Here is a 26291-nt window from a genome sequence, read left to right as displayed (position 1 = left end):
GAAACAGAGAGTTAGGATAAATGGGACATTTTCATTTTGGCAAACTGTAACTAGTGGAGTGCCACAGGGAACAGTGCTGGGCCTCAACTATTTCCGATCTGTATTAATGACTTGGGTAAAGGGGCTGAGTGTATTGCAGCCAAACTGATAGACGATAAAAAAAAGGTAGGAAGGCAAGTTCCATCTTGCTTAGGACACAAAGGAGGACACAAGATGCCTGCAACGAGATACAGATAGGTTAAGCGAGCAGCCAAAAATTTGGCAGATGGAGTATAATTTGGGAAAAGGTGAGGTTGTCCACTTTGGCAAGAAGAATAGAAAAACAAAATATTATTTACAATGGAGAGAGACTGCAGAATACTGCAGTACAGAGGGATCTGGCTGTCCTTGTACAAGAAATACATGGTGGTGCAGGCTCGAGGGACTGAATAACCTACTCCTGCTCTTATTTCTTATGTTATGTTCTTATGTTTTATAATGAGAGGATGGGGAAAAGGGAGTTTTCCCTTTAGCTTCAATCCAATTGCCTGCTTTTTTCATTATATTGCAGTTAATTGGAGTTTAAACTCTCCAATTTCTTAATTCAACAGGTAGAATTTGTTTAAAGTTCACTAAATGTTTGACTAACTCACCTGCAACGTCAACTCACAGCAGATCGCTGGAGTACGACAGGTTGTGAAGAAATCCTGAGTTGCTCGTGTCTCTCGGAATTCTGTGAGAAGGGACAGAAATAAGCATATCTGCCAAAGTAGGATCCACAGTAGTACAGGGACTCAGTCACCAAGATGTAACCAAAATATCTCAAGGGCCATCACAGCCCATCACTTCAATTTTTATTGCTACTTAAAGAGCTGTGGGGAGGCAGAATGGGTAGGGACAGTAGGACCGAGGTTTGTGTCTGCTTTTGCCAGAATGGACAATTCCTAAAACCATCTATGTTGTCAGAGAAATGTTGACTGTTCTGACACACCACCTAGTGGTCAGCTAGTTAAAAAACAGGATTGGCTGAGGTCTGAGTGCTGTGGAAAGGCAGCCAGAATGCCGACCAAAGCACTGTGAGCAGGATGAAGCTCAAAGGGATGAGGAGCAGAATAAAAAGGTTGTAGTTATAAGGAATTTGATTATTGGGGGGATAGACAGCACCCTCGGCAGTGGTGACTGAGTGTCCCAAAGGGTGTGCGGTGTCAAATTAAGGATATCTTGAAGTGGCTAACAAGGAAGCAGAACCACCAGTATTCATGCTCCACTTTGGGAGCACCAACACATGGAAGAACAGGGAGAAGGTAAGTTTGCCTAGGCGTTAAATTAATAACCAGGGCCTCAAGGGAGTAATTGTCCCTATTCCTATTAGCACGTGACTAACAAATTGAAAGAAAAAAAATGTTGCATTTAAGACTCTTATTACGCTCTGCTGACAAAACAGTAAATTACTCCACAGCATATATGATCCTGAGGGGACTTGACAGGGTGGATATGGAAAGGATGTTTCCCTTTGTGGGAGAATCTAGAACTAGGGGTCACTGTTTAAAAATAAAGGGTCGCCCATTTAAGACAGAGATGAGGAGAATTTTTTTCTCTCAGAGGGTCGTGAGTCTTTGGAATTCCCTTCCTCAAAAGGTGGTGAAAGCAGAGTCTTTGAATATTTTAAGGCAGAGGTCGATAGATTCTTGAAAAGCAAGGGGGTGGAAGGTTATCCGGGGTGGGTGGAAATGTGGAGTAATCTGTTCAGCCATGACCTTATTGAATGGCGGAGCAGGCTCGAAGGGCAGCGTGGCCTACTCCTGCTCCTATGCCCAAGGTCTGCCAATGACATTGGAACATGTTACTAATTGATATACAAAAACAGCTCAGCACAAAGGGTTGGCTCATCCTTCAATATTTTGTTGTTGCCTGTACGAAGTCTTTACTTGGTTTCTCCCTCAAATGGCCCAGTTCAGTTCAGGAAATCTTGAAAGTTGCTATATGTGTTATATGCCCCATTCTCATTGCAAGGTTCCCAGTTATACTACAATTTGAAGAATCTCATTTGTGGCTTTTGGGTCAGGCATAATAGCAGTGATCACAATACTGTATATGCACATTAAGATCTCACCTGAGTGACACATATTGACTTAGATTCAAGGATCTGTTCCTTACCTGGGAGATACCTTCCTGCCTGCCTCATACACCAGACAGGAACATAGTCGGTCACCTCGCCCCATGCTGCTTTGAGAAATGTGTCATTTTTCAGTGGAGGAAAATCTTTGGAGCTGAAAATCAATGAGCACTTTATGAGATAAATGTTAACTGAAGCAAGGACATAATCAAGTTGATAATAATGAATAACTTAGTAGATAGAAACTTTATCAGTGTTAAAACAAGGTAGATTTTTCATTAAAATGCATTCTCAACCACATTTGCTCTTGGGGTCTCAGATGCTTCATTGCAAAAATGTGTATTAAGTTCTGTTTACTATAGTTAGGAGAAAGTATTACAGCTTTCAGGTCAATTTATTTTCAAAACCATAGAAATTAGCATAGAAATGTATTCAGGAAGTGCTATCTCATTTAAAGAAACAGATTAATGCTTCCATTAAAGCGTCAGATAGAGCAATGCCATACAAATACATTGTGTTCCTGCACTACGGTAATTTCCAGACTAAGTGTTTATCTAGTTATTTATAATCCTGGTATTTTCAAACTAGGAGGCAAACTATCAAAGTAGGAATGAATATAGTTGGGAGTCTTGAGACTAAAAGTAGCATAGATCTGACCTTTAAATTGTACAATGAATTAACAAAATCTGATTCTTCCTTTAAGAATTTCTTGGATTAAACACACAGGGGTAGATTTTCCATAGGTTATGACAAAAAAACTACAACATCCATTTTTCTTTCACTATTACAAATACAGTCCCTCCCCAAGCTTTCTATTATCCAAAAAAACCTTTTCATATAAAAATATAAACAGTAGGCACCTGAGTGTACACTGAGTTGCTTTTTTTTTAAAAGCACACTTATAGACTCACAATTCTGAGAGATCTTCTGGCAAGGATTTACATTTCAATCTCTGATATACAAATTTCCTGATTCCATTAACTAAATGGCATATATATTTGCAAATGATGATTTTCAGCCTTTTTGGGTAGGTAATATTAGATTGCTTTCTTTAAAAATATCACAAATATGAAAGTTAAAAAGATATCAATATAAAATAATTCATTACAGTAACTATTTTTCTAAGCTCATTTGACACTGTGAATTAAAACATACTTTAAATTTGTTCATGGCAGTCCTCTTTTTTCCTATCACTTTCAGAACATCTTCTTTCAACAGAATATGACATTGTACTTGGCAAACTGGCCTGAAGCTTAAAAACTAGAATGAGTAGCAAATTTTTTGTTATATTACTGTGGATTTTGTCATGGAGACATTGGTTCAATTTTGAATGGCACCAAGTGTATGTTTGCACACTTGAAGTGCATTTGAACATTTCTAAAAAGTAACCAGCCTGCAACAAACTGATCATATCAACCAAAACAGTTAACTGGTATGATGATGATAGAAAAGGAGGGTGCCCTTTGTTCTAGATAAAAGAGGGCGTTGCAAGTCAGCTAAATGCAGAGTCATTATCCTGCAAAGCAGACTATGGTGGGATGACACCCACCATGCCTTAATTTAAGAGTTGAAATATATACGCTATGGAGCTGCTCTGTAATCACCAACAAATTATTTATAAATCTCTTTGGCCTCCTTATCTCGAGAGACAATGGGTAAGCGCCTGGAGGTGGTCATTGGTGTGGGGAGCAGCGCCTGGAGTGGCTATAAAGGCCAATTCTAGAGTGACAGGCTCTTCCACAGGTGCTGCAGAAAAATTTGTTTGTCGGGGCTGTTACACAGTTGTCTCTCCCCTTGCGCCTCTGTCTTTTTTCCTGCCAACTGCTAAGTCTCTTCGACTCACCACACTTTAGCCCCGCCTTTATGGCTGCCTGCCAGCTCTGGCGAACGCTGGCAACTGACTCCCACGACTTGTGATTAATGTCACAGGACTTCATGTCACGTTTGCACCAACAACTTGCATCACCAACAAATTATTTATAAATAAGCTTCCACTAATGGCATCACATGGAAATGTCAGCACATATCAACAATGGAGCATCTTGCCAGCTGGTCATCACTAATGCCAACTCCAACTGGCATAAAAAGGTGCAAAACTGAATCAAAACTACACATAAAGTTAAAGACGACACTATCAAAAAAGCTGGGAATAGTTTTGAAAGTATAATCCAATCCCTGGATTCAGATGGCAACTATGAAATGATTGATTTCTACTTATGTAATTTATGAAATGGTTTGTACCTCTATAAGGTCAACTCTCCAATCATTCCTTGATATCCATTATCCTTACACTGGAAGATAGTTTAAAATGCGTGTGAAATGTTCCTTCAAATTAAAAGGCCGCATTTATTGTCTCTGAAAAGCCAGAATATTAATTGTCAAGATCATTAGCCGTGGATGTGGTGTATATGGAAGCCGTGGATGTGGTGTATATGGATTTCAGTAAGGCGTTTGATAAGGTTCCCCACGGTAGGCTATTGCAGAAAATACGCAAGTATGGGGTTGAAGGTGATTTAGAGCTTTGGATCAGAAATTGGCTAGCTGAAAGAAGACAGAGGGTGGTGGTTGATGGCAAATGTTCATCCTGGAGTTTAGTTACTAGTGGTGTACCGCAAGGTTCTGTTTTGGGGCCACTGCTGTTTGTCATTTTTATAAACGACCTGGATGAGGGTGTAGAAGGGTGGGTTAGTAAATTTGCAGATGACACGAAGGTCGGTGGAGTTGTGGATAGTGTCGAAGGGTGTTGTAGGGTACAGAGGGACATAGATAGGCTGCAGAGCTGGGCTGAGAGATGGCAAATGGAGTTTAATGCGGAGAAGTGTGAGGTGATTCACTTTGGAAGGAGTAACAGCAATGCAGAGTACTGGGCTAATGGGAAGATTCTTGGTAGTGTAGATGAGCAGAGAGATCTTGGTATCCAGGTACATAAATCCCTGAAAGTTGCTACCCAGGTTAATAGGGCTGTTAAGAAGGCATATGGTGTGTTAGCCTTTATTAGTAGGGGGATCGAGTTTCAGAGCCACGGGGTCATGATGCAGCTGTACAAAACTCTGGTGAGGCCGCACCTGGAGTATTGCGTGCAGTTCTGGTCACCGCATTATAGGAAGGATGTCGAAGCTTTGGAAAGGGTGCAGAGGAGATTTACTAGGATGTTGCCTGGTATGGAAGGAAGGTCTTACGAGGAAAGGCTGAGGGACTTGGGGTTGTTTTCGTTAGAGAGAAGGAGGAGGAGAGGTGACTTAATAGAGACATACAAGATAATCAGAGGGTTAGATAGGGTGGATAGTGAGAGTCTTTTTCCTCGGATGAGGATGGCAAACACGAGGGGACATAGCTTTAAGTTGAGGGGTGAAAGATATAGGACAGATGTCAGAGGTAGTTTCTTTACGCAGAGAGTAGTAGGGGCGTGGAACGCCCTGCCTGCAACAGTAGTAGACTCGCCAACTTTAAGGGCATTTAAGTGGTCATTGGATAAACATATGGATGTAAATGGAATAGTGTAGGTCAGATGATCGGCGCAACATCGAGGGCCGAAGGGCCTGTACTGCGCTGTAATATTCTAATTCTAATTCTAATTACTAGTTGGCAAAATCTGTCATTCAAGCTTCATCCTCATGCAAATGTTATGGCCTTTGAATTCAGCAACATTGCACACAACACAATACACTCTATAGGGATTTTGGCAATACAGGAAATATAAAATAAGGAGGACGTATTAAACACCACATTTAAAGTTTTGAACATCAACATATCCATAAAAAGTCTGAAATTTCCTACAGTTTACAATCAGTGCCCTATAGGCTATAACATTAATTGGTAAATCCACTGAGGCAACATTTATTAACACCATTGCCAGTGCTAAAATCAGGAGAACAGGTGCCTCGCGATGCTGGAGTTTGGGCCAAAATTCTGCAGTTACAGAACATCAATGATTCTGGCAGCTGTAGCGTAAAGACCGCCTACATCTGATTAATTAGGGACAATATTATTTATATCATTTCGTCGGAAGTAGTTGTTACTTTTGTAGAGTCATTTTATTAAACAAATTGATGGGAATTTTAAGTTTATAATACATTGATTATGGAGTTTGTTAAACTCACTGAAGTAGAATTGAGCGAATCGTTGCCTTTCGATCACAAAAGTAAATAAGGAGTTTGCTCACTAACTCGGGTTTCTCTCCCCACACATACTGCTGAGCATTTTCAGCATCCAGAGTTCTACTCTCAACGCAAACTACTTTAACTGAAACTTTGAAATGAAGCCTGAGTTTACAGCCTGCGCTACTCCTCCCTGTCACATTCGTTGCTGTTTAACTGGGGCCCCGGTACTTACGCGATAAAGTCTCCGTCCATCATGTCGCTCCGACTCCTACTTTGCTGTTCCTCCCCTCTACGTACAGGGCGCCGCCATGTTGAAAGGCCGCAGCCCGCCTGCAGGACGCGGCCACGTGATTCCAATCATCCAATCACCGCTGGTGGGGCACGTGATTCCCGGCAGGACCGCCCCTCGAGGGAGGGGGCCGCGGCGCGCCTGTGCGTAGGAAATACAGGAAGAGAGAGAGGAAAGAAAGTAAGTAAAAGGGTAGGAGAGTTTTTTGTGATGCGAAATATTTTGGAAAATAATCCATGTTTTAAATCATTTCATCTCTGTTGAGGTGAGTTTGAAATTTGGGATGTAAATATTGTAAATTAAAGCCTATAGTGTTTCATTTGGAGACTTGACCTTTCTTGACTCAAACTGTATACTGGTGAGTTAGGTTTGCCAAATCTGGTTGGATTTATTCCTAAGGGTTTTATTGCATGACCTTTTTCTTTCAAATGGCCTACCCAGTCAGGCTTTTTCCCCATCTCCAGGATTTTTTATAATAAATGCAAGTTTTCAAAGAAAATGATTAAAAACAAACACTTTAATGTCCCTATTATTTTTCGACTGTGTTGCTCACAGCAGTGCCCAGGAGATTAATCCTTGACCACCTTATGTTGAGTTGTTATCGTTTCACTGTCTAGTTTGTGTGTTATCCATGGTCAGGTGTGTATTACAAGACAACACAGTGAGGAGTCTGATGACCTAAACTGCTAAGTGTGAAACTCAATTGTCTGAAAATCTCTCCTATTCCCAACTCCTGGATGTGTGCTGTTCCTGATACATGCTTCAGCTCCTGTTATAGTTTTGGGGGTTTGTATGGTGCAATTTGATTTATTTATACTGGTGCATCTGAGAATATCTTCTGTCTTGAGCAGACCTTTTTCTGTGAGGGCATGTACTTTCTCGTTCTACCATTTTCTTCCATCTACTCATTCAGCTGGCCTGCTAAAAGGCCATTATCAGTGCTACTTCGGCTATGAACCAATTATAGTTGCTTCGTCTGATTTCTTATATCAATTTTCACACATGCTTTTTTTAAACAGTGTAAACTGAAAATTTGAGCAATGCCATAGTGAAGCTCCAAGATGAGAGAGGGTGGGTAATTAATCCAAGGAGCTGCTCTGGTTATGTATTCTGTGATAGAACCTCCCTGCAAAATTACTTTTACATAGAAACATAGAAAATAGGAGCAGGAGTAGGTCATTTGGCCCTTTGAGCCTGCTCCGCCATTCATTATGATCATGGCTAATCATCCAACTCAGTAGCCTGTTCTGGTTTTTGCCCCATACCCTTTGATCCCTTTAGACCCAGGAGCTATATCTAACTCCTTTTTGAAAACATTCAATGTTTTGGCCTCTACTGCTTTCTGTGGTCGCGAATTCCACAGGCTCACCACTCTCTGGGTGAAGAAATTTCTCCTCCTCCTCTCAGTCCTGAAAGGTTTACCCTGTATCCTTAGACTATGACCCCTGGTTCTGGACTCCCCCACCATCGGGAACATCCTTCCTGCATCTACCCTGTCAAGTCCTATTAGAATTTTATAGGTTTCTATGAGATTCCCCCTGACTCTTCTGAACTCCAGCGAATATAATCCTAACTGACTCAATCTCTCCATACCATCCTTAATGCAATTGAAACTGAATTTGTGATTTTTTTTAAAAAGTTCACCTTAACAATAACATGCCAACATTCAAAGCATTCTTGTTAATTTTAGACTGCGATGAATCACGAAAACCGGCAGCAGATTCTGGGAAGGATCAGGTTTCTGATTGAGACCATTGATTGCTTCAGGAACAGCAAATCTTTGCCAGAAGCCCTGTGTTATGTCCCCAAAGAAGTCTTGTATAAGTTTTGGAAAGATTCCACCTTGTCCAGTGCAGCACTGGGGCGATCTCAGTACATTGTTTCAGTCTGGCAGTTAGCCTCCCAGCCTCAGCGTAAGAAACTCTTTGATATTGAGTTAAAGAGGGGGACCTGCATCAAAGCCACAGGAGAGGAATACTGCAACAGCCATGGTCTCTGGGTGAAGCTCAATCAGGTGAGTTTCCTGGTAGCCATTTACTGATTTTTTTTTTTAACAATTATTTTTAATCGTTTTAATAGAATATCTCGAAGTCATTTTAGGGACTTTCTAATATTGTGCATTCCATAGAGTATTCAGTTTTGACATTGTTTCATTTTCAAAGGGCTTTAGGTTAATAGCAGGTTAATGCTAGACTTCATTTGGTATATTTAACAATAGACCAGTGAATGCATAAAAATAGTTCTGTTGTTTCTTGGCTCACTGAGCTGTCTGAAGACACCAGAGGAATTTTGGTGAAGCATAATGGTGATATCACCTCTTGTTGTAGAGAACCTCTTCCATAGCACTATAAATTGTAAACAATTTATGAGGCTGGGCAGGTGGTTGATGTGTCAGTGGGGGAGCACTTTGTGACCAGTGACGATAACTCTATTAGCTTCAAGCTAGTTATGGAAAAGGATAGGATTGGTCCTTGGGTTGAAGTCCTAAATTGGGGGAAGGCTAATTTCGATGGCATCAGACAGGACCTCTCGAAAGCTGAATGGGAGAGGCTGTTTACAGGTAAAGAGATGTCTGGCAAGTGAGAGGCTTTTAAAAGTGAGATAGGAAGAGTTCAGGGCCGGCATGTTCCTGTTAGATGGAAAGGCAAGGCATGCAAGTTTAGGGAACCTTGGTTGACAAGGGATATTGAGGGTCTGGTCAGGACAAAGAAGGAGGCATATGTCAGGTATAGGCAGCTGGGATCAAGCGAGTCCCTCGAGGAGTATAGGGGATGTAGGAGTACACTTAAGAAGGAAATTCGGAGGGCGTAAAGGGGCCACGAGATTTCCCTGGTAGATAAGATAAAGGAGAATCCTAAAAGATTCAATAAGTATATTAAGAGTAAAAAGGTAGCTAGGGAGAGAGTAGGTCCCCTTAAGGATCAGTGTGGTAATCTGTGTGTGGAGCCATGGGAAATGGGCGAGGTCTTAAATGAATACTTCTCGTCTGTATTTACCGTGGAGAAGGTCATGGAAGCTAGTGAGTTCAAGGGAGGGAACAGTGATATCCTAGAGCATATCAAAATTACAAAGGAGGAGGTGTTGGAGGTTTTGAGGCGCATTAAGGTGGATAAATCCCCAGGGCCTCACCAGGTGTATCCTAGGATACTATGGGAAGGAAGGGAGGAGATTGCTGGGGCCCTGGCAGAGATTTTTGTATCATCGTTAGCCATGGGTGAGGTACCAGAAGACTGGAGAATAGCTAATGTTGTGCCTTTATTTAAGAAGGGCAGCAGGGATAAGCCAGGGAACTACAGGCTGGTGAGCCTTACATCAGTGGTGGGAAAGTTATTGGAAGGGATTCTGAGAGACAGGATATATATGCATTTGGAAAGGCAAGGTCTGATTAGGGATAGTCAGCATAGCTTTGTGTGTGGGAAGTCATGTCTCACGAATTTGATTGAGTTTTTGAGCAGGTGACTAAGAGGATTGACGTGGACAGGGGATGGACGTTGTCTACATGGACTTTAGCAAGGCCTTTGACAAGGTCCCGCATGGTAGGCTGGTCCAGAAGGTTCGAAGACATGGGATCCAGGGTGAGCTAGCCAATTGGATGCAAAATTGGCTTGGTGACAGGAGACAGAGGGTGGTAGTGGAGGGTTGTTTTTCAGATTGGAGGCCAGTGACCAGTGGTGTGCCGCAGGGATCGGTGCTGGGCCCTCTGTTGTTTGTCATATATATTAATGACATGGATCTGAATGTAGGGGGCATGATTAGTAAGTTTGCAGATGACACCTAAATTGGTGGTATAGTGGACAGTGAAGAAGGTTGTCTAAGGTTACAACAGAAAGTAGATTAACTGTATTTACTGTGGAGAAGGTCATGGAAGCTAGTGAGTTCAAGGGAGGGAACAGCGATATCCTGGAGCAATAACTGGGAAAGTGGGCAAGGGATTGGCAAATGGAATTTGACGCAGACAAGTGTGAAGTGATGCATTTTGGGAAGTTAAACCAGGGCTGGAGATACACAGTGAATGGCAGGGCCCTGGGGAGTGTTGAGCAGAGAGACCTTGGGGTGCAAGTACATAGTTCCCTGAAAATGGCAACACAGGTAGACAGGGTGGTGAAGAAGGCGTATGGCATGCTTGCCTTCATCGGCCGAGGCATTGAGTACAAGAGTTGGGACGTCATGTTGCAGTTGTACATAATGTTGGTTAGGCCGCACTTGGAGTACTGTGTGCAGTTCTGGTCACCACACTACAGGAAAGATATGATTAAGCTAGAGAGGGTGCAGAAAAGATTCACAAGGATGTTGCCTGGTTTGGAGGGCTTGAGTTGTAAAGAGAGATTGGTTAGGCTGGGTCTGTTTTCCCTGGAGCGAAGGAGGCTGAGAGGGGACATGATAGAGGCATAGATAGGGTAGATAGCTAGAGTCTGTTTCTCATGGTAGGGGTGACTAAAACTAGAGGGCATAGATTTAAGGTGAGAGGGAGGAGGTTTAAAGCGGATCAAAGGGGTAAATTTTTCACACAAAAAATAGTGGGTATCTGGAATGAGCTGCCTGAGGAGGTGGTGGAGGCAGGAACAGTAGCAACATTTAAAAGGCATCTGGACAGGTACTTGAGTGAGAAAGGCATAGAGGGATATGGAATTAATGCAGGCAGGTGGGATTAGTATAGATAGGCATTTAGGTCGGCATGGACGCGGTGGGCCGAAGGGCCTGTTTCTATGCTGTACGACTCTATGACTCTATAAGCAATATTTAGTTTAACCATACATTTGTAGTATTGAAAGTGACATCACAGTTATGCACTTCTTCTGTAATGAACCACAGGATGTAACATATCTTTAACCAGTGTAGAATAGAGCAAATAACAGTCAAGTACCAAGGTTATAGAACTACAGGTTTGGGAAATTTTAAATGCATGGTGAAGATTTGGTAAATATTTGCTTATCTATCCCCTTACTGGACCAAATTGGCTTATGCCAACTGTCCTTGTAATCTTCTACAGATTGGCAGTTAGTATGGGCTGGCACAAATTTACTTGAGACCATTGCAGTTGGAATAAAGATGATTTTTTTTTTAACCAATTATTGTAGTGAATTTGAACCCAGATGCCAAAAGTAAAAAAGTTAGTGTTGTGACTATTTACAATATTCATTTTCCCGCCATAATTAGAATTTTAATGTTCAGCTTTGAGATGAGGGATAAATTACCTCTTTGAATGGTAACTGCCTGTCTCAATGATGTTTTAGGAGCAAATACAAGAGTACAACAGCAACTGTCAGGATACAGAAGGATGGATTCTTCTGTGTAAGCAGCCTGAAGGTGGTGAGCGACTTGTGCCAGTGGAAACACCTGAAAGGCTTCAAAAACAGCAGCAGCTTTTTGGCTATGACTACAGACCATGTACCAGGTAGATTGAAATGATATCCTGCCATATTAGCTTAATGTACCAGTAGAACCATAGAACTATAGAAAAGTAGAAGCACCAAAAGAGGCCACTCAGCCCATTGTGTTTGCGCCAGGTGAAAAAACTAGCTGCCCATTCTAATCCCACCTTCGGCACCTGGACCATAGCCATGGAGGTTACAGCACTTCAGGTGCAGGTCTAGATACCTTTTAAATGACTTGAGGGTTTCTGCCTCCACCGGGCAGTGAATTCCAGACACCCACCACCCTCTGGGTGAAAAAGTTTTTCCTCATGTCCCCTCTAATCCTTCTACCCATCACCCTAAATCTGTGCCCCCTGGTAATTGACCTCTCCACTAGGGGAAATGGGTCCTTCCTGTCCACTCTATCTAGGTCCTCTCATAATTTTGTACACCTCAGTAAAGTCACCCGCAGCCGCCTCTGTTCTAAGGAAAACAACCCTAGCCATCCGATCTTTCCTCATAGCTGCAATTTTCAAGCCCTGGCAACATTCTTGTGAATCTCCTCTGTACTCTCTCCAGAGCAATTATGTCCTTCCTGTAATAAAAGCAAAATACTACGGATGCTGGAAATCTGAAATAAATGTTGGAAATACTCAGCAGGTCTGGCAGCATCTGTGGAGAGAGAAGCAGAGTTAATGGTTCAGGTCAGTGACCCTTCTTCAGAACTGGCAGATATAAAAAATGTAAAAGATTTTAAGCAAGTAAAGTGGGAGTGGGGCAAGCGATAACAAAATAGAAGGTGTTGATAGGACAAGGTGACAGAATAGCTGACCAGAAGGTCATGGAGCAAAGGCAAACAATATGTTAATGGTGTGCTGTAAGACAAAGCACACATAGGGTGTTAATAAACTGAAAACTGAACAGCCACAAGCACAAACATGGAACGAAAATCAAAAAAACAGTTGATAGGTACAGGAGAAACAAACTGAACAAACTAAAATAAAATAAACGCAAAAAAGAAAAAACAAAAAAAAAGCTAAAAATAAAAGTAAAATGGGGCGCCCGTCGTGCTCTGAAATTATTGAACTCAATGTTCAGTCCGGCATCTCATTAACCGATTATGCATGCTACTGCCTGCCAGACTGAACACGGAGTTCAGTAATTTCAGAGCATGACGGGGCCCCCCATTTTACTTTTATTTTTAGTTATTTTTTATTTTTTGTATTTTATTTTAGTTTGTTCAGTATGTTTCTACTGTACCTACCCACTGTGTTTTTCATGTTTTTTTTCCATGTTGGTGCTTGTGGCTGTTCAGTCTTCCGTCCATTAACACCCTATCTGTACTAATGCTTTGTTTTTCAGCATACCATTAACATATCGTTTGTCTTTGCTCCATGACCTTCTGGTCAGCTATTCTGTCACCTTGTCCTATCAACACCTCTTTTGTTATCTCTTGCCCCACCCCCGCTTTACTTGCTTAAAATCTTTTGCATTTCTTATCTGCCAGTTCTGAAGAAGGGTCATTGACCTGAAACGTTAACTCTGCTTTTCTGTCCACAAATGCTGCCAGACCTGCTGAGTATTTCCAGCGTTTCTTGTTTTTATGTCCTTCCTGTACTGTGGTGACCAGAACTGTGCACAATGCTCCAGCTGTGGCCTTACCAGCGTTTTATACAGTTCTAACATTACATCCCTGCTTTTGTATTCTATACCTCGGCCAATAAAGAAAAGCCTTCCGTATGTCTTCACTTTATCTACCTGACCTATCACCTTCAGGGACCTGTGGACATGCTCTCCAAGGTCTCTTAATTCCTTCACCCTTCTCAATATCCTCCCGTTTATTGTGTATTCCCTTGCTTTGTTTGTCCTCCCCAAATGCATTACCTCACACTTCTCTGGATTGAATTCCATTTGCCACGTTTATGCCCACTCAACCAAACCATTGATATCATTCTGGAGTCTATAAGCTATCCTCTTCACTATCAACTACATGGCCAATTTTTGTGTTGTCTGCACATTTCCTAATCATGCCTTGCATATTTAAATCTAAATCATTAATATATACCACAAACAGCAAGGGACCCAACACTGAGCCCTGTGGAATGCTACTGGAAACCGCTTTCCATTCACAAAAACATTTGTCGACCATTACCCTTTCTTCCCTGTCACTGAGCCAGTTTTGGATCCAACTTGCCGTATTCCCCTGTATCCCATGGGCTTTTACTTTTCTGACCAGTCTGCCATGTGGGACCTTGTCAAGTGCCTTACTGAAATCCATGTAGACAACACCCACTGCATTACATTCATCAATCCTCCTTGTTACTTACTCAAAACATTCAATTAAGTTATAAGACATGACTTCCCTTAACAAATCCATGCTGACTATCCCTGATTAATCTGTGCCTTTCTCAGTGGCAGTTTATCCTATCTCTCAGAATTGATTCTAATAATTGCCCACCACTGAGGTCAGACTGACCGGCCTATAATTATTTATCCTATCTCTCGCGCCCTTTTTAAACAATGGTGCAATGTTCTGGTACCTCGCCTGTATCTGGTGAGGATTTGAAAATGGTCCTCAGAGCATCAGCTATTTCCTCCCTGGCTTCCTTTAACAGCCTGGGATACAATCCATCCGGCCTTGGTGATTTATCCACTTTCAAGGATGTCAAACCCTCTAGAGCTCCTCCTCTTTACAATGTAACTACAAATAGTGTATATATATATATATATACATTTATACAAATATATAGCAAAAAGAACTTGCTATATAAAACACCTTTAACATAGAGAACCATTCGAAGCTACTCCACAGAGGTACAATTAAACAAAAATGCATGTTGGGACAAAGGAAATATTGGAGGAGGGGGGTAACCTGAAGCTAGGTCAGAGAAGTGGGTTTGAAGAAGGTCTTCTCGGAATAGAGGAAGTTATAGAGCAGAGGAATTTGGAGGGAATTCCAGATCATGAGACTTCAGTGGCTGAAGGCATAACTGCCGTTGGTGGATTTGAGATGACAGAGGGCTGAGTTTTGCTGTCTTGCTGCAGGGAGTAGCAGCGGGTGCAGAAAATGGCAGCCACCCCGCACGGGAACCATGCCGCTGCGATTACGCGGCGGGCTGCCACTTATATTGGCGGAGGTGGCTTTAGAGGAGCCATTCACGGCATCACCTGATGCAAAAGCAGGTGCTGGTGGCAATTTTAGAAGGCTGCTAGCCCTACAAAAGTTCAAAATAATGCAGAGTTGACTCCTCCCCCACCATGCACTAAATAATGCAGAGTTGACCCCTCCCCCACCATGCACTAAATAATGCAGACTTGAACATTATTAAATTTACACAGAGGTATATTAAATAAGCAAAGAGGGGTCCCATTGCAGACTGGTGGAGTTGCTGCCAAGGAGCCTCACCGCCGCCCCAGGAAGATCGGGCCTGGCAATCCTGGTGTAGGGCTCTCCGGTGGCTGCCGCTGCACTGATTCCTCGGCCCCACCCCTGCCACGAAACCTAACGTCTGGTTGGGAACAAAATCCAGCCCAAAGTGCGCAAAAGAAATGGAGATTTTTTTGTGGGGGTTGGGGGGGAAGTGGTGGGGGGGTTGTTGATAGTCTAGGGCTGGAGGCAGTGTAAGTCAGTGAGCACAGGGGCTATGGGTAAGCAGATATGGGCAGCTGAAGATTACAGAGAGTGGGAGGGCTGGCCAAGCAAGCATGGAGGTGACAAAGGCATGATTAAGGATTTCAACAACACACTGCCTGAGGCAGGAGCAGAGGCGGATGATATAGAGGTGGAAGTAGCTGGTCTTTGTGATGGAAGGCTATGAGGTTGAAAGCTCTGCTCTGGGTTGAATAAGATGCGAAGAACATGAGGCATTGAACCCACAACCTTCTGATTGAGAGGTCAGTGTGCTACGAACTGAGCCAAGCTGACAGTGATTATGATTAGATAATTCCTTCTTCTTTAAATTCTCTTCTGTGTTTTTCACACTCAGATTTTCTGCTCCAGTTATCTTTTTCTCTCAGGAGTTCCACGTGTAAGAGGCACTTTCCAGCACCTCGCCAAAGTTTCTCTGTGAGCCTGGTTATTGAGTGAGGCTGTTCCAACCACGAGGGGCAGTTATGACAGCTGAACCTGATCCTGTCCTCGACTAATGAGTCACGGCTCCCTGGATAGTACTTTGAAGCAGGAACACTGGCCAGTTTTTGGCCTACCTAACTCAGTAATGGTGTTGCCAGTAGTAACACCCCTATTCCTTATCCCAACTGATTATCTAATGTTGCATTTTAGTAGAAAAGATGGAGAGACAATGCAAGCTAAGTGGTTCATTTTTTAAAGGGGATGCAAGAACACAGACTTGTGGATGCTTGTGCACAAATTTTTGAAGGTGATAGGACAGGTTAACAAAGCATATGAGATCCTGGGTTTTATAAATAGAGGCATGGGGGCAAAAGCCAGGAAGTTATGCTAAACCTATATAAAACATTAGTTTAGCTCCAGCTGAAGTATTGTCTGCAATTCTGGACACCACACTTTAGGAATTGGGAAGGACTTGTGCATAAAAAAATTGAGAATGATTGCAGCTACGTGGATAGACTGGAGAAGGCTCTGGTTGCTCACCTTAGAGCAGAGAAGGCTAAGAGGATATTTGATTGAGGTGTATAAAATCATGAACAGTTTAGATAGTTTCTCTATTTGCTCTATTTCCAATGGCTGAAGGGTTGATAACCAGTGGGCAGAGATTTAAGGTGATTGGCAAAAGAATCAAAGGTGACATGAGGAAAAGCTTTGTTACACAACAAGTGCTCAGGATTTGGAATACACTGTCTGGTAGGGTGGTGGAACAGCTTCAGTAATAGTCTTCAAAAGGGAATTGGATAAATACTTGAAGGGGAAAAATCACAGGAATATAGGGAAAGAACAGGGGAGTGGAAATAACTGGATGGCTCTTTGAAAGAGCCGGTGCAGACATAATGGGTCATATAGGCTCCTTCTGTGCTGTACTATTCTCTGAATGCAGACTGGTATTAAACATGAGACTTTCCTGATCAGTACGACTCAGATATCCTGTTTAAAGAATCAGTGCTAAATCACTCAATTCTACTACATTCCCCCCTCCCAGTCCATTACAGAGAATTTCACAATTTAAATGCCTTTATATGACTTGTTTCATGATTAAATCTTTTAGAATCTACTTGCTGTATAGACATTATATATTATACTCTAATAATTATTTTCTGCTTCCTCGCTTAATTTTCCCACATCTTATAACATCTCCTGATTTGTATATAAATTTTCAGTATGCTTTAAGGGCAGGAAATAGCAAAAGGCCATTCTTATCTTGCAAAAGATCACAGTGGTTGCATTTGGTAGTTAAGGATTATTAGTACCCACAATCTCATGAGGGTGCTGTCCCTCTCCCTTTCAAAACCACCATCACCACCTCAAAAAAAAAAGGCCCTTCATCCCTCTACACTTGCAAAGTACAAGTTTGCAAGAACAGAGGAGTCAAGGGTGTTTTTTTTGAGGGGGACTGATGACAGCAGATTTGAAAGGGGTGGGACAGTAGGAGAAGAAACCGTTTACAATATCAGCTAGCATGGGGACCAAGAATTGAAGTTGGATGGGCAGCAACTTAACTTGGGATGGGGTGAGAGCATTGGAGTTGGGTCTCATGACAAGATGAGCTTGGAGAGCATGAGGGGAGGAGATAGAGAAACTAGAGAAAGATGTGAGCTGAGGGAAAGGGTTGAGCAGTGGGGGGCTGAGGGTTATCAATTCTTGGCAGAGGTTTGGCTCATAGGACGAAGGGAAGGGGGGAATGACCAGCTGAACAGATGGTCTTGAACTTGGTGACAAAAAAGTTAATGAGCTCCTAGCACTATTTGGAGATAAGGATGGAGGGTGCAGTTTACATAATCATCAGTATGGTGCTAATAAACTATTATTAGTGCATGAATTATCTTTTTGATAAATTGGCAAGAAAGAGTTACTTCATTCACTCAGTAGTTTGTAGATATCCTATTATTTGGGATAACAAAACCCCAGCATTCTTACAAGTTGCACTTTGACATCAGATGACCCTACATCATAAAAAATCTGGCACCTAGACATGCGAGGTAGCTTGTTTACACCCTAGCTTCTCAGGTCTTTGCTTTGAAAAGATTTCACACCAGTCCCGATAAGGCAGGACAACTTTATATTCCCCCATAAGCAATCATTGCCAGGCCTATAGACTTGATAGCTTATCTTCTATCCCTGGTAAACAGTGTTTTGTTTAAGGCTTAGTGATTTAATTAGCATTAGCCCTTTCCTTTCCCAGTCTTCAGTCTGACAACTGACTCCATTTTGAGGATGCATTTAAGGCAGTTATTAGGATATTTCTTCGATGAATACAAGCTAATATTGTGAAATTCAAAGAAAAAGCAATTTTACAATTCTAGTGTGAAACTAGTGGAGATTTAGAAGCTGAGTAAGCACCTACAGGATGTTAAAGGTGCTATATAAATGCAAGTTGTTGATTGTATGCTGTTGAAATTGACTGATGTAGTGTTGTAATCTGCTTCACTTCCCCCACCCTACTCCCACATCCAGTGTACTGAAATCTCCCAGATGTTTTGTCTGTGCTGCTGTATTTAAATTTCTGATGTGCTAAAGAGACTAATGACCATTGTTAATTAATGTGCATGAAGGAAGTTCAGGACACATTCAATTTGCAAAAAATAATTTTCACCAATTTCATAACAATAATGGCGACAATGAATGTGAAAGCTTGCACTTTTATAACAATTGCGAAAACGATTCGTAAAATAATTATTTGTACTTTTAAACCTGTCTCCTCCATAACCCATGGTGCAATGATTTCCTTTTTCATCATCACCTCCGTTTAAAAAATTTTAAGGAAGCAATTCTGAATGGAGATTTTTGTTCTCTGCTTTAGATGGGAGCAGGTGGTTGATGCACAATATTCGTTATATCTGGGTGCAAAGCCCAAGGTGGCTGACAGGGATGATGCTGCAGTGCAAAAGATAAGGTGAGAATGTAGCTTTTGCCTTTATTTGTGTCCCGCTGAGTAACTTTTTTTTTGAATGGTATTGTGGCGCAGTGTGGTAGAATGAAGATTTTAAACTATGCTACCCACGTGCTAAATTTCAATGCCACCTATAGGGAAGGAGGGATTCTGACCACTCTGATACATCTGTTACTAGCTGTGCCAACCCATGAAAAAGAGGACAAAATCCAACTTTACAAAAAAAAGAGCCTCACTTTCAAAAATAATGTAAATTTACACAGCGAAAATTAAACCTCCCCCAGTTCAGTTGAACATTCATTAAGTTTCACTGCACATGGGACCACTTGCGACCTAATCAAATGCCATAGCCTCAGAACTCATCTGAATGGCCTTTATTTAGCACTGCCTGACATCACAGACCTTTCTCAAAATGAGGCAGGCTGGGGGAAATGGTCCAAAAACACTCTACGTGTTACAGTTTTGCCAGATGCATTGGAAGCCAGATGGTGGTTGACTATAGAAAAAGGAGTATTTGGTCCTTTGTTTCTCTGGTTTGTTTAAAAGTTTCCTTGTTATCTTTTTGTTTTTTCCCTTTTCCTCATTTCTCTGCTAGCATCACACATCATTGCAGACCAGAAGAATAGGCTGGCTTCCATTCTTTGCCAGTCTCACCGGAAGGCTCATGAGAGCAGCTCAGGGTGTTGCATCCTTGTGATATCATTATTCCTCTTCCTGTAAGTGGCTGACACCTTTTTGCTGCGTGTCTACAACTGCACTGATGAGATTGGGAACGCACCATATGGAGCGCCCATATAGAGTAGCTCCTCTACACTGACATTATGCTTTGTTTGTGTAGAGAGTTCTTAGAGTAAAAAAACTGGTTACCCTGCAGTTTAATTGTGTTGTTGGATACAGGTATGTTCCTCCTACTTGGACATTTGAATGTGACGAAGACTTGGTGCATTACTTCTATGACCGCATAGGGAAGGAGGATGAGAACTTGGATAGTGTCAAACATCTAGTAGACAGCATAGATGCTTCTTCTTTCTCGGTAAGTTAATCCCGGAATAGTATAGCCTAGCACCAGTGGAAATTAGTTTTTCCTGCACTGCTTTACAGAGCGAACATTTTAAAGATTATGCTGTATTGTTTCCCCAGTTAGTTATTTATCTTGGTGAATCTGATTCATGCATTTTCCAGACATAAAACATAAGAAATAGGAGCAGGAGTAGGCCATTCAGTCCTTGGAGCCTGATCCGCCAATCAATGAGATCACGGCTGATCTTCTACTTCAACACCATTTTCCTGCACTATCCCCGTATCCCGTGATGTTTTTAATATTTAGAAATCTATCAATCTCAGTCTTGAACATACTCAATGACTGAGCCTCCACTGCTCTCTGGGGCAGAGAATTCCAAAGATTCAACACCCACTGAGTGGAGAAATTCCTCCTCAACTCAGTCCTAAAAGGCCTACCTCTTATTCTGAGACTGTGTACCCTGGTTCTAGACTTCCCAACCAGGGGAAACATCCTTCTTTCATCTACCCTGTCGAGTCCTGTAAAAAATGTTGTGTGTTTGAATTAGATCACTTCTCGTTCTTCTAAACTCAGAATAAAGGCCCAGTCTATTTAATTTTTCATAACATATGAATTAGGAGCAGGAGTAAGCCACTCGACCCCTCGAGCCTGCTCCGCCATTCAATAAGTTCATGGCTGAATTGATTACTCCACATTTCCACCTACCCCTGATAATCTTCCACCCCCTTACTTATCAAGAATCTATCTACCTCTGCCTTAAAAATATTCAAAGACTCTGCTTCCATTGCCTTCTGAGGAAGAGAACTCCAAAGACTCACGACCTTCTGAGAGAAAAAATTTCTCCTCATCTCTGTCTTAAATGGGCGACCCCTTATTTTTAAACCGGTGACTCCTAGTTCTAGATTCTCCCACAAGGGGAAACATTCTTTCCACATCCACCCTGTCAAGACCTCTCAGGCTCTTGTATGTTTCAATCAAGTCGCATCTTACTCTTCTAAATTCCAGCAGATACAAGCCTAGCTTGTCCAATCTTTCCTCATAAGACAGCCCACCCATTCCAGGTATTAGTCTAGTAAACCTTCTCTGTACTGCGTCCAACGCATTTATATCCTTCATTAAATAAGGAGACCCAGTACTGTACACAGTACTCCAGATGTGGTCTCATTAATGCCCTGTGTAGCTGAAGCATAACCTCCCTACTTTTGTATTCAGTTCCTCTCGCGATAAACTATAACATTCTACTAGCTTTCCTAATTACATGCTGTACCTGCATACTAACCTTTTGCAATTAATGCACCAGGACACCCAGATCCCTCTGCATCTCAGAGCTTCGTAGTCTCTCCCTTTTAGATTATATGCTTTTCTGTTCTTCCTGCCAAAGTGGACAATTTCACACTTTCCCACATTGTACTCCATTTGCCAGGTCTTTGCCCACTCACTTAACCTATCTATATCCCTTTGTAGCCTCCTTATGTTCTCTTCACAACCTACTTTCCTATCTGTCTTAGTGTCATCAGCAAATTTAGCAACCATATCTTCGGTCCCTTCATCTAAGTCATTTATATAAATTGTAAAAAGTTGAGGCCCCAGCACAGATCCCTGTGGCACACCACTTGTTACATCTTGCCAACCAGAAAATGACCCATTTATGCCTACTCTGTTTCCTGTTAGCTAACAATCTTCTAGCCATGCTAATATGTTACCCCCTACACCATGAGCTTTTACTTTCTGCAATAACCTTTGATGTGGCGCCTTATCAAATGCCTTCTGGGAATCTAAGTACAATATATCCACCGGTTCTCCTTTATCCACAGCACATGTAACTCCCTCAAAGAACTCCAATAAATTGCTTAAACATGATTTCCCTTTCACAAAACCATCCTCATAGGACAATCCTTCCAGCCCAGGAATTAGTTTGGTGAACCTTCATTGCACTCCCTCTGTGTCACATATATCTTTCCTTGGGTAAGGAGACCAAAACTGCACACACCTTGAGGTGCGGTCTCACCAACACTCTATATAATTGCAGTAAGACATCTTTACTCCTATACTCAAATCCACTTGTAATGAAGGCCAGCATACCATTTGACTTCTTAATTGCTTGCTGTACTTGCATATTAGCTTTCAGTGACTCATGAACAAGGACACCCAAGTCCATTTGAAATTCAACACTTTCCAGCCTCTCTCCATTCAAGAAATGCTCTGTATTTCTGTTTTGCCTACCAAAGTGGATAACCTCTCATTTCTCCACATTGTATTCCATCTGCCAAATTTTTGCCCACTCGCTTAGCCTCTCCAAATCCCCTTGAAGTGTCTTTGCATCCTCCTCCCACTTCCATTAGTTTTGTGTCATCTACAAACTTGGAAATATTACATTTAATCCCCACATCCAAATCATTGATATGGATTGTGAATAGCTGGGTCCCAAGCACTGATCCTTGCAGTGCCCCACTAGTCACAGCCTGCCAATCCGAAAATGACCCATTTATTCCCACTCTGTTTTCTGTCCGTTAACCAGTTCTCGATCCATGACAGTATATTCCCCCAAATCCCATGTGCTCTAATTTTGTTTACCAACCACTTGGGCTGAATTTTACAGACCACCCCCCGCCGTCATGGTTTGTAGCGGGGGGTGCTGGAAACTGCCTCTGGAGAGGGCCTTCACATACCCCGACATTGGGAAGGCCCGGCCCTGTGTTGCCAGCGGAAGCGAGACCCCGTGGCAACCCTCCCCCACCCACTGCTCGGCAATGGGAGGCCCATTTAAATATTTCAATTAGTTTAAGTGAACAAATTAATTTCCGTTACGCTCCTGCCATCTGTTCCGGTGCGATCTTGGTGCCGGTGGCAGGCACCCCCACGCCTTTGAATCCCCGTCTGGGGAACCAAGGCGGAACACTGGTAGGGAGTGGGGGAGGGGGTAAGATTCTTAGTGCGGGGTCAAAGTCATATTATTGGTGTAGGGCAGGGTGGGAATGGTTATAGTGTGAAGTTTATGCACTTTGTTGGGGGTGGGAAAGGTCAGGTGGACAAGGTGAGTGTCTTGGAGGGGGGTTGGAGGTGGTGGGAGAGGGCAAGTAATTAGTTTAATTGCTATTGGGGGAAGGGAGAGGGGCAAGATAAATTTTTTTTAAAGCAATGTATCTTTAAATATTTAAATTTAACAATAGGGCTCAAAGCCCTTTAAAAATGGCGTCCGTGCCTGCACACAGACAACTGATGCCATTGCTGGGGATAGACAGCCCACTCCCTCCACATCATCGGGGTGGGGCGCAGTCTGCCCTGGCTATTTAAATGCATTTAATATCGCAGTGGCTCCTGGGCGGGCCACCATTGCTTTAAATCAGTGGTGGGACCATAAATTTCAGTTCCTTGTGTGGGAACTTATCAAAAGCTTTCTGAAAATCTAAATATACCACATCCACTGGTCCCCCCTTATCTATTCTTCTAGTTATATCCTCAAAAAAACTCCAACAGGTTTGTTAAACATGATTTCTCTTTCATAAATCCATGTCGATTCTGCCCAATCCTACCAGTATTTTCTAAGTGTCCTGTTATCACATCCTTTATTATAGATTCTAGCATTTTCCCCATGATTGACATTTGGCTAACAGGTCCGTAGTTTTCTTTGTTTTCTTTCTTCCTGCTTTCTTAAATAGTGCAGTCACATTTGCCACCTTCCAATCTGCAGGAACCATTCCAGGGTCTATAGAATTTTGAAAGATGACCACCAATGGATCTACTATCTCTACAGCCACCTCTTTCAACACTGGGATGTAGATCATCAGGTCCAGGGGATTTATCTACTTTAAGTCCCATTAATTTCTCTACTTTTTAAAAAACTAATATTAATATCTTGCAGTTCCTTGTTTACACCAGTTCCCTGATTCTCCATTATTTCTGGGAGGTTTTTAGTATTTTCTCCCATGAAGACAGACATGAAGTATTTGTTTAATTTCTCTGCCATTTCCCTATTCCCCACCATAAATTCTCCTGACTCTGCTTGTAACGGACCCATATTTGTCTATGCTAATCTTTTCCTTTTTACATACCTATAGAAGCTTTTATAGTCCAATTTTATGTTTTTTGCTAGTTTACTCTTGTATTCTATTTTCCCTTTCTTAATCTTTTTCTTGGCCTCCTTTGCAGAATTATAAAATGCTCCCAATCCTCAGGTTTATCATTTTTGGGCAACCTTTTGCACCTCTTCCTTTGTTCTAATACAATCCTTGATTTCTTTAGTTAGCCACAGTTGGAACACTTTCCTTGCTGGGTTTTTGTACATTAAAGGAATGTATTTTTGTTGTAAACTATGTATTAGTTCTGAAAGGGTAGATAGGCAATGGCTAACATTTAAACCTAGTTTCCCAATCCATCATAGCCAATTTGCCCCTCATACCTTTACAGTTTCCTTTGCTTAGATTTAAGACACCAGTTTCTGATTGAACTGCATCACTTTCAAACTTAATGCAAATTCTATCATATTATGGTCACTCTTTCCAAAAAGCTCTTTTACAGCAAGATTATTAAATAGCCCTTTTTCATTGCACAATACTCGATCTAAAATAGCCCGTTCCCTAGTTGGTTCCTCAACATACTACTCTGGAAACCATCTCGCATACATTCCAGGAATTTGTCCTCCACAACATTCATACTAATAAAGTTTACCCAGTCTGTATGTAGATTGAAAACCCCCATGATTACTGTATTACCCTTGTTGCATGCACTTCTAATTTCCTGATTTATACTGTGATTTACATTACCACTGCTGTTTGATAGCCTATAAACAACTGTGACCAATGTTTTCTGCCCCTTACTGTTTCTTCGTTCCACCTGTCTTGATCTTTAGAACTAAGGCCATCTCTCAATACAGTACTAATGCTGTCTTTAATTAACAGAGCTACCCCACCACCTTTTCCCAGCTTCCAGTCCTTCCCGAATGTCATGTACCCTTGAATATTCATGTCCCAGGTTTGGTTTCCTTGCAGCCACGTCTCTGTGATGTCTATCAGGTCATACATATGAATTTTTATTTGAGCTGACAGTTCATCTGTTTTATTGCGAATGCTGCGGGCATTCAGATGCAGAGCCCTTAATTCAATTTTTTTTTAACTGTTTTTGTAAATTCTGATCCTATCTGCTGGCAGACTCTTAAGTTTGCAATCACCGTCCTTTCCTGCCATACTCTGATCATCACTCTGATTAGTCTCTTAAAAGCTACTTAAAATGCCCTGCATTGGAATACATTTAAGGCTGTAATCTCTTCTCTGGGTTCAGATGCCTATGCAAAACCCTTAAGTTAGGATACTGTCTAGTGACCTTCCCCCTAACTGAAGCTGTCCCACTTGGCTATACCTTTCACCAGTTCCTTTGCCCAGACCATTATAGTGGTGGTGAGGCTCTTAACACCAAATCACACCTTGGTGTGTTCCCCTACTCCTTTGGCACTTCCTCCTCCTTAGAGCCTCTCACCTTGTTCCACCTCTCATTTAAAATCTCATTCACTATAGCCCACCCAAGTATCATGCCAATTCAAAGCTATCTTCACTGCTTTCCTCCCTCAGCCTAGATGATGTCAACTTCTATCTCAATTCATCAGGCTGTCTCTCCTCTGAGTTCACTGCCCTCCTATCCCCTCTCAATCTCTCCCTCCATGTAAATGGTAAAGGGGGAGGGTCACCTAGTAATCCAGAGGCCTTGGCTAATGCTCTGGGGACATGAGTTCAAATCCCACCATGGCAGCTGGCAGTAATTAAATTCAATCAATTATTAAACTATTAGATTATTAGGGCGGCACAGTGGCGCAGTGGTTAGCACCGCAGCCTCATAGCTCCAGGGACCCGGGTTCGATTCCGGGTACTGCCTGTGTGGAGTTTGCAAGTTCTCCCTGTGTCTGCGTGGGTTTTCTCCGGGTGCTCCGGTTTCCTCCCACAAGCCAAAAGACTTGCAGGTTGATAGGTAAATTGGCCATTATAAATTGTCACTAGCGTAGGTAGGTGGTAGGGAAATATAGGGACAGGTGGGGATGTTTGGTAGGAATATGGGATTAGTGTAGGATTAGTATAAATGGGTGGTTGATGTTCGGCACAGACTCGGTGGGCCGAAGGGCCTGTTTCAGTGCTGTATCTCTAATCTAAACCTGCAATTAAAATCTAGTCTCAGCAATAAAACCACCATTTTGTCATAAAGGCCCTGGTTCACAATGTCTTTTAGGGAAGGAAATCTGCTGTCCTTACCTGGTCTTGCATACGTGTGACTGCAGTCCCACAGCAATGTGGTTGACTCTCAACTGCCCTCTGAAATGGCCTAGCAAGCCACTCACTTGTATCAAACCGTTACAGAAAAGTCAAAAAGATAAAACCGGATGGACCACCTGCCATCAACCTTGGCACCAGAAATGACGACACACC

At 42.2% G+C, this 26291-nt stretch overlaps 2 protein-coding genes across 4 annotated transcripts in view; one reads left to right on the top strand and one right to left on the bottom strand.

Annotated features, from left to right (window-relative positions):
* The window catches only part of urod (uroporphyrinogen decarboxylase), a 65990-nt gene extending 59434 nt beyond the window's left edge, over nt 1–6556 (bottom strand). The window contains exons 1-3 of one of the 2 annotated variants that reach the window (XM_068036988.1): nt 6428–6556; nt 2137–2249; nt 633–712 (exon numbers count right to left, since the gene is read on the bottom strand). In XM_068036988.1, the coding sequence (XP_067893089.1) occupies nt 633–712; nt 2137–2249; nt 6428–6450 (216 nt within the window). In that variant the 5' untranslated portion in view covers nt 6451–6556. The remainder of the gene's footprint in view (nt 1–632; nt 713–2136; nt 2250–6427) is intronic. The other variant, XM_068036987.1, reaches the window with a different exon arrangement.
* Nucleotides 6446–26291, top strand: part of hectd3 (HECT domain containing 3) — a 68986-nt gene continuing 49140 nt past the window's right edge. Inside the window, exons 1-5 of one of the 2 annotated variants that reach the window (XM_068036985.1) lie at nt 6446–6664; nt 8175–8498; nt 11719–11879; nt 18771–18863; nt 19758–19893. In XM_068036985.1, coding sequence (XP_067893086.1) covers nt 6449–6664; nt 8175–8498; nt 11719–11879; nt 18771–18863; nt 19758–19893 — 930 coding nt within the window. In that variant the 5' untranslated portion in view covers nt 6446–6448. Of the gene's footprint in view, nt 6750–8174; nt 8499–11718; nt 11880–18770; nt 18864–19757; nt 19894–26291 lie in introns of both variants that reach the window. The other variant, XM_068036986.1, reaches the window with a different exon arrangement.

The sequence above is a fragment of the Heterodontus francisci genome, chromosome 8 (genome assembly GCF_036365525.1).
Source record: "Heterodontus francisci isolate sHetFra1 chromosome 8, sHetFra1.hap1, whole genome shotgun sequence".
Taxonomy (NCBI): Eukaryota; Metazoa; Chordata; class Chondrichthyes; order Heterodontiformes; family Heterodontidae; genus Heterodontus; species Heterodontus francisci.
The sequence above is the reverse complement of the archived record's forward strand: the minus strand, read 5'-3'. Positions and strand labels throughout refer to the sequence as shown.